Source organism: Bos grunniens, chromosome 9, assembly GCF_055505025.1.
Source record: "Bos grunniens cultivar Pamir isolate PY7600 chromosome 9, Bosgru_T2T1.0, whole genome shotgun sequence".
NCBI lineage: Eukaryota > Metazoa > Chordata > Mammalia > Artiodactyla > Bovidae > Bos > Bos grunniens.
In genome coordinates this window covers 71,376,990-71,398,215 of record NC_141173.1, presented here as the reverse complement: position 1 = coordinate 71,398,215, position 21,226 = coordinate 71,376,990, and the positions used below count along the sequence as shown (strand labels likewise).

The 21,226-nt window shown below is 40.7% G+C and overlaps 1 protein-coding gene and 1 non-coding gene across 4 annotated transcripts in view; one reads left to right on the top strand and one right to left on the bottom strand.

Annotated features, from left to right (window-relative positions):
• Positions 1–3,474: 3,474 nt before the first annotated feature.
• MOXD1 (monooxygenase DBH like 1) overlaps positions 3,475–21,226 on the top strand; it is a 97,595-nt gene continuing 79,843 nt past the window's right edge. For all 3 annotated transcript variants that reach the window (XM_086316559.1, XM_086316558.1, XM_086316560.1), the window contains exon 1: positions 3,475–3,782. In XM_086316559.1, the coding sequence (XP_086172685.1) occupies positions 3,519–3,782 (264 nt within the window). In that variant the 5' untranslated portion in view covers positions 3,475–3,518. The remainder of the gene's footprint in view (positions 3,783–21,226) is intronic.
• LOC147366117 (U6 spliceosomal RNA) lies at positions 15,908–16,011 on the bottom strand. Its single transcript, XR_015133522.1, has one exon. It is a non-coding gene; the product is annotated as a U6 spliceosomal RNA (small nuclear RNA).

Genomic DNA, 21,226 nt, shown 5'->3' with positions numbered 1-21,226 from the left:
TGGTTCATACCAAGGACTCTGCACTGGCTTGTCAGGGTCTCTTGAGTTTTCATTTTTCCATCCTCCTCCTCCCCCTGGCAGTTGACAAATGTGGAAATATAAATAAACCTTCCACAGCAGCAAGGGTTCCAAGGTAAGGAAGCCCAGCATGCATTCAGTCGCACTGGCTGATGGCATGCTGTGTATCAGAATGGGTGAGGATTCAAAATAAACATCACATTTAAAATTCCTGATTGAAAAGTGTGAGAAAATGACTCATTTTTAAGAATGAGTAATTTGGTTGAATGTACTGAACTAAAGTCAGACCTCACTGAATTTCCAGTTTTATCTCTTTTCTGTTTCTTTTTTAGATACATGTGTAGAGAAGAAACCTAAAAAAATGTGACTGGAACTGGCAGGCTTAGAGTCATTCTTTATTTCAAGTGGAGTTTTTCAAAAGTAATTCACCTGTTTCTTTGCAAATTCCTATTCAACAGGCTCTTCCTTCAAGGTTTTAATGGCTCTAGGTTCTGGAATGATGTTCTTGGAATGCATACAAGGGTTATTTTTGGATGGTGGAATTTCAGGTGATATTTTTAAATTGACTTTATTACTCATATTTTCCTGCATTTCTTGACCTTTAGCTTTAAATAAGAAAGAAGTATTATTTTTACAAAAACAATAGTGAATAAATAAATTTGAAACCCCTTGCTACTGATTTTATTCTCTTCTTGGCCATATATCCTGAGTTTTTAATGGACCAGTGCTTTCTTCCTGCTTTCTTTAAGGATTTAAAACAAGCAGTTGTACAGTAATTAATTTCCAATTGGGAAACTGAGAGTTTATGAAATTGAATGGGGAGATGATTTTGATCCAGGGAACCCACTCAGCGTATAAAGCACACTTAGATAAAATTGTCTCTTTTGTCTTCATTTACTGGGTAATTCAACCCAAGGCAGAATGGATCTCTTGAAGGTGAATTATGCTAATAATGTTCTGTTGATCTAATCTCAAGATGATTCTATTAGTTTTAATAGTTCTTGAGCACTCAGGGTGCTTTAGCTGCAATGCCAGCTGCAGACAAGCAACAGGCAATAACTTCACATTCAACAATCTTACTTGATGAAAGAATAAAACGATTTAAGACTCTGTTTTGTGTATTCGTGTGTGGTCGCTTTTCTATTTTGCCTTTATACCAGGGCAGGGCAGAGCATTTGATCACACAGGGGGCCAAGCTTTCCCTTCACAGCCCATCTTTGTTAAGAGGATGCTTCCTGGAGGATCTGAAAAGCATCTATTTATTCTTCCTACAAGTCTTTATTAAGCACCTATTGCATGGTGGTCCATATTCTAGGCAATGGGTTAGAATAAGGAACCAGAATCTGTTTCTGATCCAAAAGGCTCCTGAAGGAAACTGTCTATAGACAGACACTGAAATGTTAGGAGTGAGGTCTGAAGAGAACATTCCACGGACATCAGTCCCACTGTGTAAGGGTCAACACAATCTGATGGAAATGTGGGAAGGAGGATTAGAAAATACTTCAAAGAATGGAGGGAAGAAAAGGCAAGTGTGGCAGAGCATGAGCAATCTGAAAAGGCAGAGTGATGGGAGAGAGCGGGGCTCTCTTTTAGGATTCTAGAGGCAATTTTTATATGTCCTTCTAGTGGGAAATGGGTGAGTGATATGAGAATGATTGATGGAAGGTAAAGCCAGAACAATAAACAGGGATCGGACTCTAGACGTGAATTTGGAATTTATATAACACCCCTCCCCCCACCAATGAAGTAGATGTAACCACATGTTCCAGGCTCCTCTATGCTAGGAATAAAAAGTAGGGTCACCAAAAAGGAAGTTTGCCTTTGATCATTCTGGAGTGACATAACTCCCTTGAAATCCCTGTGTTTCATGTAGCACCAAGATTGACTCTTCTTGGTCTCTGTGTCCACCATTTTGTTCCTCTCTCTGTATTCCTCTTCTCTTCCTGGCTAGAGCCATAGCAGTAACCACACCCCTGTACTTGTAAAATCTCAGTTCTAAGGATGAAATTCTTAGTTTGCTGAAGTTGATGCTGCTGTCTCTGATGTCTGCCCAGGGATCTACTGCGGCTACTCTCAACGGGTCAGTTCCTTTAAGTCTTCACAGGCTCTTTTTTTTCTTGCCTTGTCCCAAGGTTTCAACACCTCTCTTCTCTGGTCTATTGTCATTGGCTAAACTTATAGATTTCTGTCCCCTCTCTCCTTGAGATGAATCCCCTCTCAAGCAATTTCCTGAACTCCCTGGTAAGCAGACCCACTGGAAGGTTGCCTTCTGGAATTAGTCAAATATGCCTGAGTCGTTGGGAGAGCACAGTTCTGATGCATGCTGGTAACTCTGGGAAAGTCACAGGAAAAGGAACGGGAAGAGAAAACAAGAGCAAGAAAAAACAGGCTGAAACATGACTCTAAGAGACAAAGTAGGCAGCTTGTGTGGAGCTTCCAAATGCAGCGCAAATAGCACCATTTGTATATTCTTCCTGCCCATGCTGTTTTCATCTGATATCCGCTCTTATTTTTCTATTCTGTATTATTTGTATCTTATGAGCCACCTTAGAACGTTTTAGAACGTTCTTAGAATATAAATAAATGAATGAATAAAGAAGGTAATTTGCAGTTACACTGAGTAATTAGCATTCTGAAGACAGGAGTGTTGTAGGTAAAAGTAGAGGCAAAAACACTTTTTGACAAACACGACTATGGCCAGAACTTGAAATAGTAGGAAGACTTCAAATTACAATTTAATTCCCAAATGATTTTTCAACCTTGACCTACTCTGCTGACGGCTGAGTACTTTGGCAGAATTTCTCCTAACCAAACCAAACCAAACAAAAACCAGGCATAAAGAGGCAAGCCTCAGGGCACTGACTCCTGGGGTCAGGAACCAAATGCGCTGGTGGAGGTGAACCGTGGGGTTAAGGGCATCGCTGTTTACAATGGTTTCCGATGCAGCGAATATCGAGATGTCAAGCAGTTACCCTGGACGGGACTTTCTCTCACTTGCTGTCCATCAAACCCAGGATTATTCCTCTGATTACTCAGGTCCTCCCCACCTCTGCTAAGCTAAACTTGCCCTCGCTCAGCAATCTCTGATTCTTTCCCCTGGGATCCCCACCCCCTGTTCCCCGCGACGTGCCCACACTGCCCAGGCAAGCACTAGCACTCCGCGCTCCTTTTCTGTCGACCCCCGGTCCTCGGCTTCTGCCTCCTCCTCTCCTCTTCCAGGACGCCCGTCACTGCGCTCCCCACTGAATCAGACCTCGGGGACCAACAAAGTCGGGGGCGCGAGGCGGCAGGTGGATGGACCGGAAAGGCGGGTCGCGGATGGAGTCGGCGGCTCAGCCAGCAGACCGCCGGGGCTGAGAGGGAGAGCGACTTTGCGGCCCCTCCCGGCGGGCGGGCCGGGGGGCGGTCCCAGGCCGCTTGCTCGCGCCGCCGCTCCGCGTGCGCCCTCCGCGCTCCAGTCGGCGGGAGCCCAGGTGCCCGTGGGCTGGACGCGCCCGAGGATGTGCCGCTGGCCGCTGCTCCTCCTGTGGGGGCTGCTCCCCCGCGCGGCGGCGGGGGGCTCGGGCTGGCCTTTCCCGCACCGCACGCTCCTCGACTCCGAGGGCAAGTACTGGCTGAGCTGGGGCCCGCGGGGCGGCCGGCTCGCCTTCCGCCTCGAGGTGCGGACCGCCGGCTACGTGGGCTTCGGCTTCTCGTCCACCGGGGCCATGGCCGCGGCCGACATCGTCGTGGGCGGGGTGGCCCGCGGGCGGCCCTACCTCCAGGTAAGCGCGTATATACCCTCCTGCAGCTGCCCCGCCGAGCCTCCGCCGGTCCGGATTCTGGGCAGGCAGGCGCGGTTGGGGGGCGCCCTGGGCCACCCGGCTTTCTCTCCGGCGGAGGCTGGCCGCCGTCTCCCCCGTATCCCCGCAGCCTCAGCCCGGCTTCCCCTACCCTTTGCGATTCGCTCTTGCACCCCGGAGCCCAAGCCCCTGGGGCTGGACTTCCCAACTCCGCCGCCCAGCCCCCGGAAAGCTGAACACGGTAACCCTGGGCTAGCTTTCCGTCTCTGAACACTTTCCTGTCCCCTGCGCCCCAATTAATACATGCCCCAAGTGCACACCTGCCACGCACCACCAGTCATCCCTGATGGTTAAGGAGACATCTTTGGGCTTTGGGGATCTACAGGACGGCTCTCAGGGTTGAAGGGACCGGAGAGTTTTGGCATCTGCTGTCTAGCTGTCTAGAATCGTGGATCTCAGAAGGCTTTTCTGAAGCTTCCCAACTCTGGGGCTGGGTCAGCTACCTCATGCCAGCAATGACTGAAAGGTCCCCAAGAATCCTTAGGAACTTGCTATTGGGAGCCGTTTAGGAAGCTGCGAAACCTACAAAACCTGAAGTCTTCAGGCAAAACCCCATATTAAGTGACAAAACGTTTCACTTACTTTGAGTTCAGTTCAGTCGCTCAGTCGTGCCCGACTCTTTGCGACCCCATGGACTGCCGTACGCCAGGCTTCCCTGACCATCACCAATTCCTGGAGCTTACTCAAAACTCTTGCCCATCGAGTCGGTGATGCCACTTACTTCATTTAATAGCTAACAAAATTAAATTGACAGCTACCGTTTTGCTTTGAAAGAGCCAGAGTAGAGACGTTGCCCGTTCACAGATATTTTAATGAATAGGAAAAAAAATTAAAAAAGAATTGAAGTGATCGGAATGATTAGATGCTTAGGTTTTTGGACATTTTTGTCTGTTTGATCTTGACCAACATTTGAACACTTCTCCACTATGATATAACATCGTGGTGAATATAGTGTTGCTTATCAAAGTTCATCCAAAAATACTGCCCTTTGCTAAAAGTCTCTTAATCCATATGAAAGCTAGTTCTTCTGGCTATGTATTACGTTTTGATGATAGTAAAATCGATGTACCTGATAAATTCCCAAAAGCATTTCTCAGTAATTTTATTTCTGACGTCTAAGTTTGATTGCCATTAATTTTTAACGCTAATTCTGGCAATGAGCTGTTAACTGGCTAGAAGTTTTAAAAATGACAGCAATAAAAACTTTAAAACCCTTCCGTTGTCTATTTTTTCATGAATTAGTCCTTTCCTCCCCCAAATAAGCACAACTCCAATCAAGTTTTATGAGAATTACACCGTTGAAGTCATTCATGTATAAATTTAATCCTCCTGCAGCATCTCAGACATTAAATTTGTAAATCAAGAATTTGACCCCAAACACAGGCCTCACTAGCTGAGTAATTCAGCTCTCTTCTGATATGAAGTAGACAGTACCTTATTTCAACATCTATTGAGCCACATATTTTTGCTTGTCTATTTTTTTTTTTAGGATGGGCAGAATCAAATGCCCCTTAACTATCCTTAAATGTTTTGTTGAAGGGAGCATGGAAAGTCTTACTTTAGTGGTATCATAAAACATGTATACTTTAAAGATAACTTGATGTTTTTCTCAAAGAGTAGCGTTTCTAGAAAGCCCATCAAGTTTGATATCAAATGAAAGACTAAGAGCAGAATTCTGTTTCAACATGCTATAAGGGGCACACCACAAACATAGTTTGTTAAACTACAGTATTTCCACACTGCAGGTGGCTCTTTGTAAAGAGAAAATAAGAACTAATTAAGGGCCCTTTAGATGGGTTTTGCAGCAGCAGCAGCAGCAGATGGGTTTTGAAACGTAGAACTTTTCTTAAGGTAATTTCTAAACACATAATACTGTTCAGTAAGCCTTGGATATGGACCTTTTCCCAATATATTTAATGAGCAAGAAATAGAACTTTCCCTTCTATTTTTATTCCTAAGGAAATGGAATTTTTATTTTCATATATAAAGGATTGTCATTTTCTCAATTGACTGACATCCTTTACTACTCCATTTTCTTAAGCATTGGTAAAGAATTTGCATGCCAGTGAAGGAAATGCAAGAAACTGGTTCAATCCCTAGGTCGGGAAGATCCCCTGGAGTAGGAAATGGCAAGCCACTCCAGTATTGTTCCCTAGAGAATCTCATGGACAGAGGAGCCTGGGGCTTCAGTCTGTGGGGTCGCAAAGTGTTGGACATAACTGAACACACACACAGCACAGCACAGCTCACTCATTTTAAGGCATATAATATACAATAAAAATTATGCATAGCAGTTAAGTAGAAAGAAAATTGATTAAAAACCTTTTTAATAAAATTAAAGACCCCAGACACTAAAAACAAAAAGAAATGTATCAATTCCAGCTGGATCATCCAGGTTGGGAGATTCCATTTTCCAACACTTGAAATTGTATCTTCTCCCAAAACCTACTAATTTGAGATTCTTTGTACAGTGAATGGCATCTTCAGCAACTCTACCAAAAGGTAAATAAAGTTCTTAAACATTGTGTATGTGATTCCATTAGGAAACTTTGATTTTCATGTAATTTTACTTTCAGTGAGAACAAACTTTGCGTGAAACAATACAACACCAAGCATTGCTTCTGGGGCAATGGCATTAAACTGTAGATGACTGATGACAACCTAAGCTGATGTCCAAGTCACCTTCCCTTGTGGCTACTTTCTGTATATATTATTTCATTCTTTCTTATTTAATTAGAAAACTTGACCTTTAGATATTTTATTTTATTATTATTTGGACTTTTATTTTTTTCTGATGATATTAAGACTCTTCTTTCAATAGAATTTTAACTCCTGGATAACTATGTAAGACTAAATCCCAACTAGCCAGGCAGAGAATTGTTGGTGAAACAGATGTCATAAACCCAAATCCATACAGAGGTCAGGAAGCAAATGTAAAAGAGTGACAAGACTCCAGTGGAAAGGCAGTATTGTAATGCAGAAGAGTAGAGGGGATGGAAGAAACCCCAGTTTTCACATGTGAATTACTGTTATGTGGGAATGCAAATCAGGTATTGCCAGATCTTCTGTTTGTTTTTTGAGAGATGACAGATGTGTGTGTGTGTGTGTGTGTATGTGTGTGTGTGTGTGTGTGTGTGTAAGTAAAATCTGATTAGTAAATAGCAGCCACAATTCAAATTTGTATAACACACCCTGTTTTGCATATATACACACATAATTTCAGTTGAGATATATCCCATGGACAGCTTGATCTGAGACCAAGAGGGAAAAAGCTAAAGTGAATCAACCCAAATTATGAAATCTGGTGAAAGGCTGAGAGGCAGGTTCCAATTCTCTTCAGGCCCCATTTATTCTGTGTTAGGAAATGTTCAGTGTCAGAGGGGACCTTGCCCCTCTTTTGGTTATCTATCACTGTGTATAAACTACCCCCCAAACATGGTGGTTTGTTTTGCTCACAAAGCTACTATTTGAGCAGGGCTTGGTGGTGACAGGTCTTTTTTGCTTCACTTGGTGTCCACTCCAAGGTGAGTCACTGAGTCATCTGGAGGCTCTCTCACTGGTTTTTCTGACTGGTGACTGAGGCTGGCTGTTGGCTGGACCTCCCCAGGTACTGTGGTAGGAATGTGGCCTCTCCCTGCAGCTGCCCGGCTTCTTCCCAACAGTGGCTTGAGTCCCAACAGTGAACATCTCAAGAGGCCCAAGTAGAAACTGTATGGCCTTGGAGTCCTGGACTGTGTCTTTTGCTGTGGTCCCAGTCCCTCTGGATTCAAGAGGAAATCTAGATACCACCTCAACATCCCATGGTGAGGAGGTCACATGGGAGGGGAAGATATTAGCATGGCCATCTTTGCAAAATCCGTGCAACCACACTCATTCTCACCAACCTGTCAATCTCCCTTCAACCACCGCTTCTGAGTACCTATTACTGTGTATCCACTCTACACTGCTGAGATGGGGAGGCAAGCGTTTACTTATTCACCTCTTTTTCACTCCCTCATGCTTACACACACACACACCCCACTCACAAGAAGTTAGTGCATAGTTAGTCTTCCTGGTCCACACCCTTTCCACCCTCCCCCTGCCCTTCAAAAAAGAGTTCTAAACCTCAGCAACTCCAGATTTTTCAGTGGTTGCCAGTCACTAATTCAGGACTGGATGCAATGAGACTACCTCCAGGGGGCAGTGCGATATTTGCTTGTAGATGGAAGTATCAGATTTTGATTCTGTTGCCTCAAGGCAGTATACTGGCTTGGACACTCTTAAAACTACACCCAGAGATGAGGTATTATGGAAATTGGCCCTGCCCATTTTGTAATCCTCCAACCCTGGAGCAGATGTTTCTTTAAAGGGTATATAATCGGGTACCATCAAAATGGGAAAGAAGAGAGAAACGTGGTTGTGGAGTAAAGCCCTTCTCCATGTAACCTATCAGATAAGTTGTTCACTTAGGGACACAGTACTCCTGGGATGGTACTGAGGTTGGCTTCCAGGCACTGTATTTCAGAGAGTTGCCAGGGGTGGGAAGCAGTCTTTCCTTTCGCCTTGGCTTTGGAAAGCCTCACTATTCTGTCTCAGTGAATTAACTCAATGCTTACTTCCTTGATAGATTCGTGTCCTCTCCTTGTACTTTGCCCCTTTCTGACACAGAGCAATCCCACCCCCATCCAAGCCACTTAGCAACTGTTGAGTCGCCATTTGGGGAAAGTAATCAGGGTTGATGAATGCCTAGTTTGTGCGAGTTGGAGAAGAGGGCAGCATTGTCAGATGTGCCTGTTGAAATCTGCACAAAAATGAATTCACTCTTCCTTTGGGGGTGTAAATTGCTGGAGAATGGAGGCAGAAACCGATGTCATCATTTGTTACAACCTCACTGGTTGGCTATTGCCACCACCAAAACTTTGCTGTGATGAGGAGTCTCTTCAGCAGCGGGGTAATTGCTGCCGGGCTGCTTGCTGAGGAAGTGCTGGGAAATTGTGCTGTGATTTGGAATCCCAGAAAACAGTGAGCATTCTTTGTGGTTAACGATGTGCTTCTTTTAAGTGCACCGCAGCCAACGGCAACAAAGAAATGTTTGGAAAGCAAATTGAAAAGCTGTAAGGGGAAGACGAAGAGAGTGTACAACCCCGACACAGATCAGCTGGGGCTTTGTTAAGAGGTATTTATAAATCTTCAGGTTATGCCCTGCCCCCTGCTCCCTCTTTGCCAATTTCCAGATGACAAGGGACCTCTCCAACCTTCATGTTTGGTGTATTAGTAGTAAGTCCACATGCACCAGTGTAAGCGGGAACCAAGAATCACCAGGATGCTCTTCAGCTGTGTGGTCTCCCTGACCGAGCAAATGATTTCAAGAAGCCAGCCCGAGGAAAGGACTAAGAGCCAGGAGAACAATGCACCTGAATTGACCGCCAAAGTTCAAGGCTTCAGGCGACCAACGGCCTATTTCTGGATTCTTGGGAAGAAAGCCAAGAGTGCATCCACTTCAAAGAAAGTGAATGGTGGTTTATTGATTCATCATTCGTAATAGAGCCCTGTTAAAATAGAGTTGCTGGCCAAAAGAATGAATTCACTGTATATCATCTTGTTTCTGGAAATGTTTGATCTATATGTAAAACAAACAAACAACTCTGCCTAAGGATGCCTCGTAATGTGGCTTATTGTAACTTTTAAAAGATAATTAGTACAGAACTTTTAAACAGAGAATTATTTCTCTAGAAAACCTCTTCTCCACTTCTGTCTTTTTTTAACTTGTTAAATTCTGGAGTAGACCAAAAGTAAAGAAAAGCTTAAAGCTTCACAGCATATAGTATGCACATAAGCAGGAAATTCTGCAAAAATAAGAAAGCTTCAAATGTATTAATTTTTGTTAACAGTAAAAATGGGATTATATATGAATGCTATGGAAATAATGTATAGTTCAAATTTAATTTACTATTGAGGTCTTTTGTATTCAACTAATATAGCCAAATATTATGATAAATCTTTAAACAGTGTTTGGTTTTACAAATTGAATATTGATATTTTGGGCACTTACTTGTTGCTCTTCAGAGCTCAGAGTTCAGTTGATCCGCCTTAAATTTCCTAACTCTCCCACCTGAATTTTACAGTTAAGAAACTGGGCCTTAGGTACCTATTAAGTGACCTGTTGGAAGCCATATAGGTCAGTGGTCTGGATTCATTTCCTCTTGGTCCTGGTTTGGTGTTCTTTCTTCTGCAAGCAGCTGGTAGCTTAAATAAAAACATTCCAATTTTCTTCCTCAATAGTGAAAGAACGTGTTAATGAAAAGCAGTTTTAAAAAGATTGGTAAAAATAAAATCATAGTATTTCTGTTACTATTTTTGTTGTACAAATACCATAGATATATATTTCTGTAATGTGATTTTTCATTCATGGAGTTCTTAATATATGCCATACATTATAGTCTTTCAAGTGTGTTATCTCATGTAATTCTCACAATAGCCCTATGAGGTCAATATCTTATTTCTTCCATTTTGTAAATGTATAAATTTGAGGCTCCACGCCATACAGCATGGGGATCATTTGTGAGTTTCACATGACTGTTTTAGTAAAGTACTCACTGATAATGTTGGAGTGTTCATTCATTCATTCAACCAATATTGATTAAAGGTTTATTGAACAGTTCTAGATCCTGGGGTCATAGCATTGACTGAGAGGAAATCAGTAGTCTCAAGGAGCTCCCATTTTGATGGGGGTAAACAAATAAGCAGGAAAAATATCAAAAAGTGATAAGTGTGTGCAGAGGTTTAAAATAGGGTGATGTGATAAGGGGCAGTGCTGTGGCTATATCAGATTGGGAGGCTTACAATTAAAACACGAAGGAAAACAAGTGTCCGAAGTTTTAAATGTTGTCTTTCAAAATTAACTATAGCATTTACCATTCAAAGTATTATATACTATGAGGAAGATTATCTGGCATAGGCTTCAAAGGACTCGGTAGACATTGACTATAGGAGTCTGCCTACGTGGAAGAAATATAATTAAAGTGTCTGAACCACCTGAGCTCTTTTCTGTTTCTGTAGCCTTGTTACACACATGTTTAGTAAGCTCAACTAGAGTCTTTCAGGCTTTGATCTAGAGATTTGGTGATTTTATAGGAGTTTCTTTCTTAATACTAGGTGTGAATGTTTTTCTCTTATACCCTGTGTTCCTTCTCATCTTCAATAATATGAGAGAGCTAAAGGACTTGGAGAAGCTAGATCAACAAAACTACATGAGTCTGGGGAAGATTTCCATCTTTCAGGCAATTTGTAAACTAAAACCTGAGAACCTCAGTTTCTTAGATACAACTAAATTGCTATTATTTTTTTTCCCCCCTAAAAGCTTCATGCCCAGAAGCCCATTCATAGAGGAAAACTCATGGTAGATGAAACCATGTAGAAGCAAGGCCTCCTGGTATTTTGGACCTCCAGATCCCTTCAGACAGGGCCAAGATGGCAACAGCAAATTGCACTCCAGTGGTGAGCAGGCAGTGCTAATAGAGGACTGAGAACTGGGAAGATACTTCCCATGTCAGAAATTCCCAAATTTGCACGTTGGAATCACCTGCACATCTTTTAAAAATTTTAGCATCCAGGCATCCCCCCTCCCTCCTTTACACCATTAAATCACAGCCTCTAGCAGTCTACACAGGCCTTAATGTATTTTAAAGTTTCTTAATTGATTCTGTGCAGTCAAGTTCAGGAACTACTGACCTTGTGTGGTCAGGCTCTTTGATCAGAATCAGGTAACTCCCATGTCCACCTACAGAAGCTTGGAAGATTCCAGACTCTGGGCATGGAGATGCATAGCAAGATTCCCAACAAAGCAATTCAGAGTGACTGATGTTTGAAGCAAGGGTTAGCATGTGCTTGGATAGAGATTATTTTGTAAAGTCGAAAAGTCAAGTGGGTTTTTCTAGAATTGAAACACTTCTGAGATGTTTAACAAATGTGTTGATAATTTAAAGTATTTTCTCAAAGTTACATGCTGAAATGAGAACAGCGATGGAAGAACTGTGGGTAGCCGTGTATTTTGAAATACTCTGAGCCAGAAATCTCCCTCCTCCCCGTACCTCCCTGCCATTCCTACACACCTTTTGTCAGTTGGTTCTAGCTGCTATATTTCTAAGCAACAGAAATATCTGCCCACACAAAGCCTAAAATTGGTAAGTTATATATGGTCACAGGGCATCAAAGGAATATTAATAAATGAAAGTCTCAGGTTCGTCTCAGCCTGCATGTAAGCCAAGAGATGTGTTCTGCTCTCAAATCTTTTATTAGAATGAACAGTAACAAAATGACTCCCTTTGTATTTGGAAAAATTCTGAAGTGTATTTCTAGTTAGTGTAAAGTGTAAATAGATACTCTTTCCTTTCCCACTTTCATTTCCCAAGATTACTAATAAGCAGTGAAATGCCCTAAAGCTATAGTTGCAGCAGGGAGAAGGAGGAAAAGGAGTTTGCGTAGTAGATAATTAGTGTTTAATTAGGGCGTGGATGGAACATCTACAAGCTGATGAGTGTCTCATTTCCTGAGGGAACAGGAAAGAGTCCATTTGCCTGGTGGGTCCTCAAGAAATACCTGCTGAATAACTACTGAGCAGTTAAGAGCAGGAAGTCCTGCTATGAGTCCCAACACTGCTTGCTGCTTATTCCTTATGTGGCCCTAGGCCAACTCTTTAACCTTGCTCAAGTGACAGTTCCCTTTATGAAGAAGGAAATTATATCTACCCATGGCATTTGTTTGTGAGGACTCAATGAAATAGGCACTTAAAGCTCTTAGTAGAGTATGTGGTACACTGAAAGTACTCAGTCAATACAAGGTACTGTTAGCATGAGTCAATCACTTAGTGAAATATCAGAATTGTCAGATGACTGTGTGCATGAGTGTATGGTCAGTCACTCAGTCCTGTCTGACTCGTTGCAACACCATGGACTGTAGCCCACCAGACTCTTCTGTCCGTGGGATTTCTCAGGCAAGAATACTGGAGTGGGTTGCCATTTCCTGCTCCAGGGGATCTTCCCAACCCAGGGATCGAACCTATGTCTCCTGCATTGATATGTGAATTCTTTACCACTGTGCCACCTGGGAAGCCCTTATCAGATGATTACATGGAGACAAATGTCCCAGATTTTCAACTTGGAGGTTGAGAGTCATTTGTGAAAACTCAAGGACAAACTTTAAGCAACAAATTTGTGAATGCTTTGCCTGAAGCAATTGGTTTGTGACTAGAGGTCAACATGCTTTCAATAAACACAAATTATACTGACAAGACTGCATTTTCTTTGGCATTTGATTTGCTGGACTTGTAGTTCGGCTAATAAATGAATGTTGTGTCTAAATGATACTAAGGTAATTGGCAGGTTTCCTATGATGTCACTGTAGAAGATGGACTAATAAAGTTGAATTCGTTATTGTAAATATTTAAACATCCATACCCAAAATATGTTGATAACAGGCTGCCTATATTAGGCTACAGAATAAGGACTCAAAAGATAGTGATATATTAAAATAAAGAAAGAAAACTAAAAATTAAAAATTCAGTGAGAATACAAATAAACACTCTAATGTTTAATTCTGTATGTACAAAGTGTGTAAAGTTGGTCTTAATTGGAATTCATATTAGGTAGTCTTTCATCCTAAGCTCAAAAGATATGCCTGTTGAATACATGAATGCAATGCAATGCTGCTGCTGCTAAGTTGCTTCAGTCGTGTCCGACTCTGTGCGACCCCATAGACAGCAGCCCACCAGGCTCCCCAGTCCCTGGGATTCTCCAGGCAAGAACACTGGAGTGGGCTGCCATTTCCTTCTCCAATGCATGAAAGTGAAAAGTGAAAGTGAAGCTGCTCAGTCGTGCTGACTCTTAGCGACCCCATGGACTGCAGCCTACTGGGCTCCTCCGTCCATGGGACTTTCCAGGAAAGAGTACTGGAGTGGGGTGCCATTACCTTTTCCACATGAATGCAATATTAGCCTTTAAATACTACATTGACATCAAGGGAAGTAATATTGACATTGTACTCTATTCTAGGCTAATCATTCCAGAAGATACCTTCTAGAATAACTTTTTAAAAGATGTATGGGTAACCTGGATTATTCTAAAGGCGAATTACAAAGATAATTGAAATCTCTGGAAATTGGGCTACTGAGGCAATGGGAAGCATCTGGCAATATTTGGAGAAAGAACAGTTGGAAAAGACATAATCTTTGCCTTGAAATAGTGAACAGCCTTCCTCAAGAAAGATGGATTAGATGTTACCTATTAGGCTTCAGAGGAAGAAAAAAGACCCAATTAGTATACTTTAAAGATAGAAGCTTTCAGGTTAGTATAAGAAATACATTTCTACCATCAGAGTTATTAAAATGAGTTGCAGTATTTCCCTGGCTGTCCAATGGTTAAGACTCCACACTTCCAATGCAGGGAGCATGGATTCAATTCCTGGTAGGGGAACTAAGATCCCTCATGGAGCAGCATGGTGTGGCCAAAAAATAAACTTGTTAAGTGCATGAGCTTTGTCACTGGAGATATTGAAATACTGTGATCCTTTCCTAAAAACATTTTTTAAAGAAATCTTCCTTTGGTGGGAACTACGATTAGGTGTCATATCTTTTTGCCTTTTCATACTGTTCATGGAGTTGATGAAGAATTGATACTTTTGAACTGTGTGCTGGAGAAGACTCTTGAGATTCCCTTGGACAACAAGGAGATCAAACCAGTCAATCTTAAAGGAAATCAACCCTGAATATTCGTTGGAAGGACTGATGCTGAAGCTGAAACTCTAATACCTTGGCCACCTGATTAATTGGAAAAGACCCTGATGCTGGGAAAGATCGAAGGCAAGAGAATAGGGCAGTAGAGGATGAGATGGTTAGATAGCATCACCAACTCAGTGGACATGAATGTGAGCAAACTCAGGGAGATGGTGAAGGACAGGGAAGCCTGGCATGCTGCAATCCATGGGGTCCCAGAGTCGGACATGACTTAGCAACCGAACAACAGCACAACATGGGTTAGGTATACTTCAGGCTGTCTTCCAACTTGAGTGTGATGCTGGAAATAACTTTACTCCACAATCATACTTTTAGATTATTCAAGAAATTACCAGAAGAGAAAACATTATCAACTATGAAACTATGTGTGTGTTTTTTGCCACTTTATTTTTTTAATTGAAGGATAATTGTTTACAGAATTTTGTGGTTTTCTGTCACACATTATCAAGAATCAGCCACAGGTACACCCATGTCCCCTCCCTCCTGAACCTCCCTCCCACCCCCCTCCCCATCCCATCCTTCTAGATTGTCACAGAGTCCTTGTTTGAATTCCCTGAGTCATACAGCAAATTTCCATTGGCTATCTATTTTACATATGGTAATGTAAATTTGCATGTTACTCTCTCTACACTTCTCACCCTCTCCCCTCCCACTCCGTGTCCATAGGTCTGTTCTCTGTCTGTTTCTTCATTGCTGCCCTGAAAATAAATTCATCAGTACCATCTTTCTAGATTCCATATATATGTGTCAGTATATGATATTTATATTTCTCTTTCTGACCTACTTCACTTTGTATAATAGACTCTAGGTTCGTCCACCTCATTAGAACTGACTCAAAATGTGTTCCTTTTCATGGCTGAGTAGTATTCCATTATATATGTACCACAGCTTCTTTATCCACTCATCTGTTGATGGATATCTAGGTTGCTTCTGTCTTCTAACTATTGTAAATAGTGCTGCAACGAACATTGGGGTACATGTGTCTTTTTCGGTTTTGGTCTCCTCAGGGTATATGCCTAGGAATGGGATTGCTGGGGCATATGGTGGTTTTATTCCTCGTTTTTTAAGGAATCTCCATACCTTCTTGCATAGTGGCTGTATCAATTTACATTCCCACCAGCAATGCAAGAAGGTTCCCTTTTCTCCACACCCTCTCCAGCATTTATTGTTTGTAGACTTTTTAATGATGGCCATTCTGACTGGTGTGAGGTGGTATCCCATTGTAGTTTTGATTTGCATTTCTCTAATAATGAGCAACGTTGAGCATCTTTTTATGTGTAAAAATATGGAACACTTCATGAATTTGCGTGTCATCCTTGTGCAGGGGCCATGCTAATCTTTGTATCATTCCAATTTTAGTATATGTGCTGCTGAAGTGAGCACATCTATGTTGTTTTTTAACCTGCCTCAAGAAGTTTTGTTTCTGTGGATAGGTGTGCAGTGAATCTTTACAATTATTGTGAGAGTATTTCATTTCTTTCCCTACTATATTTCAGTATATTTGAATTATATACGTGAATATATGTTAATCCTATATGGTGAATATATATTCGTTCTGAAACCTAAAAAATGAAGAAAAAGAAGAAAGAGAATGTTTTATGACTTGTAAATACTCAGAAGAGTTTGGGGGGCTTTAGGAGCCTTTATATTCAAGGCTGACTATAGAGTCAGTGAGTTTCTGAAACTTGGTTGATGCATTATTTTGATCTAAGAACAGTCTGTATATACTCTGCCTCTAGACTTTCTCACCTGGATGTCTAGATAGCATCTCAAAGCTGCTTCTTCCCTGGCCTTTCCCATCTCAGTAAATGGCACCTCCTGGTAGCTTCTGTCAAAAATTAGGGGTCATCCTTTTTTCTTCTCCTTCCTTCATCCCACATATAAAACCTGTCTTCAGGTCTATTGGTGCTTCCTCCAAACTAAATCTAAAACCTGCCTACCTCCCTTAGTTTTATCACCATCACTCAAGCTTGAACCCATGGGATCACTGCTTGATTCCTGTCTTCTGACCATGGCTCTTCTTTCTTCTTTTCATTTTTACACGGCAGCCTCAGTAACACACATACACACACTCTCTCTCTCACACACACACATATGCACACATAGGCACATATATACATATTTGCACATCAATCAAAATATGGCACTTGCTGCTAAAGGCTCAAATGACTGTATAAGCTTAGTATTAAATTTGAGCTCCCTATATTGATTTGTAAAGCATCGTAACCTTTGGGGCATCAGCTGATCCCTGCTGACTTCATTTTTATGTTTTGGGCACTGGAGTTCAGTCATACTGGCATTTATTTGCTCCACCAAACTGGACAAACCTTGCCCCTGCCTCTTCCCCTTCTTTCCAACAGCTGCTATCTCTTCCTGGACCTACTTCCTCCACACTTTTCGTTGGCTGGCTCCTAAATGTAGTTTATTTCTCAAAATAAGTCTCATTGTCTCAGTGGTGACTTTTCTGATGCCTCAACTCCAGGCTTTCCAATCCATCTCTAGAATCTCTGTTTTATTTTCCTATAAGCACTTATTGTCAAAATATTTTTGGTTGTATTATTATTTAAGCTCAAAAATTGTTTATTCTGCAACTACACTATCAGTTTGATGATGATAGGGACTTTGTCCTGTAGTCTATACTGTACAGTCATGTGCTCTCAGCCCTACCACAGGGACTGAAGAGTAGCCACCATGCAATAAAATATGTGTTGGAAAAAAGGAGAAGGAAGGAAGGGAGGGAGGGAGGAGGAAAGACAGGAAAGAAGGAGCGTTCTTTTCAAAATTTATTCCTTGCATCAACTAGTCATTGGAGAAGGAAATGGCAACTCACTCCAGTATTCTTGTCTAGAAAATCCCATGGACAGAGGAGCCTGGTCAGCTACAGTCCAGGGGGCCGCAAAGAGTCTGACACAACTGTGCGAGTTGACAAACTGGTCATAGAGAGTTAAGAGAAGCCATCTAAAAAATTTTTTAAGTTAATATGATGAAATAGGTTGAAAGTAAAAATATGTCAGTGGTAAAATCTGTAATTCTTTTTTTCGTTGAAGTCTATTCTTAGAGATCAAGTCAAAGTTTTAATTTTACACTTTATCTGATAATTCTATAATGATAGCAAAGTATTGTTTCTCTCCATGAAAACTAAAATGAGGTGATTGGCTGTGGGAGAAAAATCAGGATGTGTATTTTCAGAAGGTAGCACTTAAAGAACAACCAAATTGCTCCGGTGGCCCCTCCCTGGAAAGCAAGCTTACAGGGCTCCTGTTTTGATATTCTGGCAGCTACTTAACAGATCACTTCTTAGAACTAGAGTCTCAGTTTTATCTGAAGTGGTTCCTAGAAGGCAGTCCCCTTCTGTTTTGACATTCCTCTCAAATTTTCAAGATTAGCAAAGAAATAACTAATTAAAATCAGCTTATACTGAAATCTGAAGATTATATTTATATAGTTTGTTTATAGGGTTTTATGGTTTTTTAGGATGAAAGATTCCCTTGAACACAAAATATCTATTATACTATCAGTATTATTAAAGCACCATAACGCTTATTACAGAAATGGATATTACAAACAGAAATGTTTGAAGTAACAAGGCTTTTGTGATTTAGAAAAAGAAGAAAAACTATAAGCACCTGTTGAAGAAAATGATGACAGATGGTCACATTTTTCTCAAGGTTTCCCCTGCAGCTGTGCTTACATTCAGTTCCCCAGGCCGAACTGGGGTTTATTCATATCTTTTATTACACCCGTAAGAATTTTCACTTCATCCTGTTTAACACAGCCACAGTCAAAGCTCTATGCTGTTAAAGAGATTTTATTCAAGAGAGAAAGACTGACAATGAGTGAGGACCAATTTCACATCTGTGTAATCATGTTTTTTAATAAGAGTTTGTAGCCACCCTGTGGATTATCAAGGCTAGCGTTTGGGGTATGTTATCTTAGTTTGTAGGTGGCAGTCATTACTCTGGCTGTCATGCAAAATGATGATGCCAACTTCTGCTGATGTTGGCTTCACTTTACTATTGCCACATAGCATTTTGAAGTCTCAGTAATATGTTTCATTTATTTCAGAGCATAACCTGTGCATAAGGAAAAATATCCCATGAGAATATGTTTCAGGAGTAATATTTTTATGATACAACTGCAGATTTATTTTATTGCCAAAGTCTAATTATCAAAGCAGATTTTCAAGGGTAAAGCTAATATTTTATGTTTAAAAAGTATAAACAAGGTTAATATATGATTCATATAATAATCTTTGATTAAAACAAAAAATAAAGCCTCAATGATAATTCATATTGAAACTTATCTTTATGCAGATATTTGAGTTCAAATATTATTGAAATCCACATAAAATCATTTATCTAGGAAAATATTACTTTCACATTTCACTTTACAGAACATTAGAAATGAATAAGTAGAAAGAAGAATGACTTTTGCATAACAGCTTTTATATATTACATAATTAAAACATTACATATTTTTATTCTTAAATGCTTAAAAAATCTCTATAGAATCATGATTCTCTGAATCGTCTTCAACCCTCCTGCTCTCATAAAGTCAATTTTTAGTGATTAACCAGAGCATACCTTTATTTATCAGTATTTTATGTTATATTTATAATTTGTAAATATATTTAATACATATATCATGCAATGAGACTTTTACACTGGCTGTGATTTTTATAGTCAGACCGTGATAATAAGAGTGTACTGTGATCAGTATTCCTGCTTTTACCTTAAAAGTCCTGGAATATCAAGCACTATAGCAAGATGGCTAAGGAATGGCCTTCACCATGGATGGACAGTGAAGCTACATCTGGCCCCCTTTGCTAAATGGATGAGGAGTGAGAGGGAGGAGAGCCATTTGTTTCTAATCCTAAAAGTGAAAATCAAATAGTAAAAATGATCTGGAAAACTTCCTTAAATATCCTGTAAGTACTATACTATCTGATTTTGTGAAGATAAATTTCTAGGTCATGTTGCTGCTGCTGCTGCTGCTGCTGCTGCTGCTAAGTTGCTTCAGTCGTGTCTGACTGTGCGACCCCATAGACGGCAGCCCACCAGGCTCCCCCGTCCCTGGGATTCTCCAAGCAAGATCACTGGAGTGGGTTGCCATTTCCTTCTCCAATGCATGAGAGGAAAAGTAAAAGTGAAGTTGCTCAGTCTTACCCAACTCTTAGCTACCCTGTGGACTGCAGCCTACCAGGCTCCTTCGTCCATGGGATTTTCCAGGCAAGAGTACTGGAGTGGGGTGCCATTGCCTTCTCCACTAGGTCATGTTATCAGTATTCAAATTCTTATTTGAATGTTATTCTATGTTTTGCTGTCATTCTCCATTTTTTCCCCTAGAAGATGATAGTAACAAAGTAAGTATTCTATTTAATTACCCACTTGAAAACATTTATCCCTTTGTTAAACTGTCAGGAAACCCTTGAACTCACTAAAGTTTTTTTTTTTTTGGTTTAGCCAATTTGAAGGACCCATTCTCAAGATTGTTCTCTTAGTGACCCGCTTTCTTTTCCTCCTTCCTTCTTCCTTTTTTCCTCTCTTCTCTCCTTCCTCCCAGCTAGAATAATTGAAGGATAAGAAATTTGAGACCCAGGTTTTTTTTTTGCCCTTTTGTCTCCTCTTGATTCATTTAATTGTGCCTTTAAGGTTTGCCAGTATGTCATTCTTTTATTGTATAATATTGACATCATTGAGCCTGTGTTTAATTATAGTTCATATATTTTCTTAATACAGGCTGAAGGAAGAAGGTAGGAACTACTAGGGAATATTTTGCTCCTACTAAGTCAAATTATTCCTATACCACAAAGATATGAATATTGGAGGTTCATCAGTTCTTTTAGCTTCAAAATTACCCCCTCATTTAGATTTATCAAAAGGAAAGGCAGGATGTTACTTTCAAAATTGCGCATAATGTATTTAATGACTCCCCAATATGCAAGTCACTCCATTAGACACTGAGGACATAAATTAACATTAGAAAATATTCTAAAATAGGGTTTCTCTTTCTCAAATCTGTTTTTTTTTTTTTTAATTTCTTTAAAATAGGTAGGGAATACCCCCTAGTGTAAAAGGATTTCAATGAACTGTTGTTCATTGAACATGCATAAACTCTTTTTCTAAATGTCGATGTCAGTTTGATAAGATTCATGTCTGTTTAAGGGCTAAAAGGTCACAACAGCCTTCCCAGATGTGTCTGCATCACAGATCATGCAGACCCAAACTCATTCTAGCATATGGTTAAATACATTCCACACCAGGTCTTAAACATATGTAAATATTATTAAGAACAAGTGGGAAAATAATCTGTTGCTCCCCTCTTTTTGTTTCATTCACAATATAAACAACTTTTTTAAGGTGTAAATTTATAACTGGATTAGCAAGATTAAGTGTCTATTTCTAGGCAATTACCACTGGTTAGAGATACCAAGAGAATATTTCATGCAAAGATGGGGACAATAAAGGACAGAAACAGTATAGACCTAACAGAAGCAGAAGATATCCAGAAGAGGTGGCAAGAATACACAGAAGAATTATACAAAAGAGATTCTAATGACACAGATAACCACGATGGTGTGATCACTCACCTAGAGCCA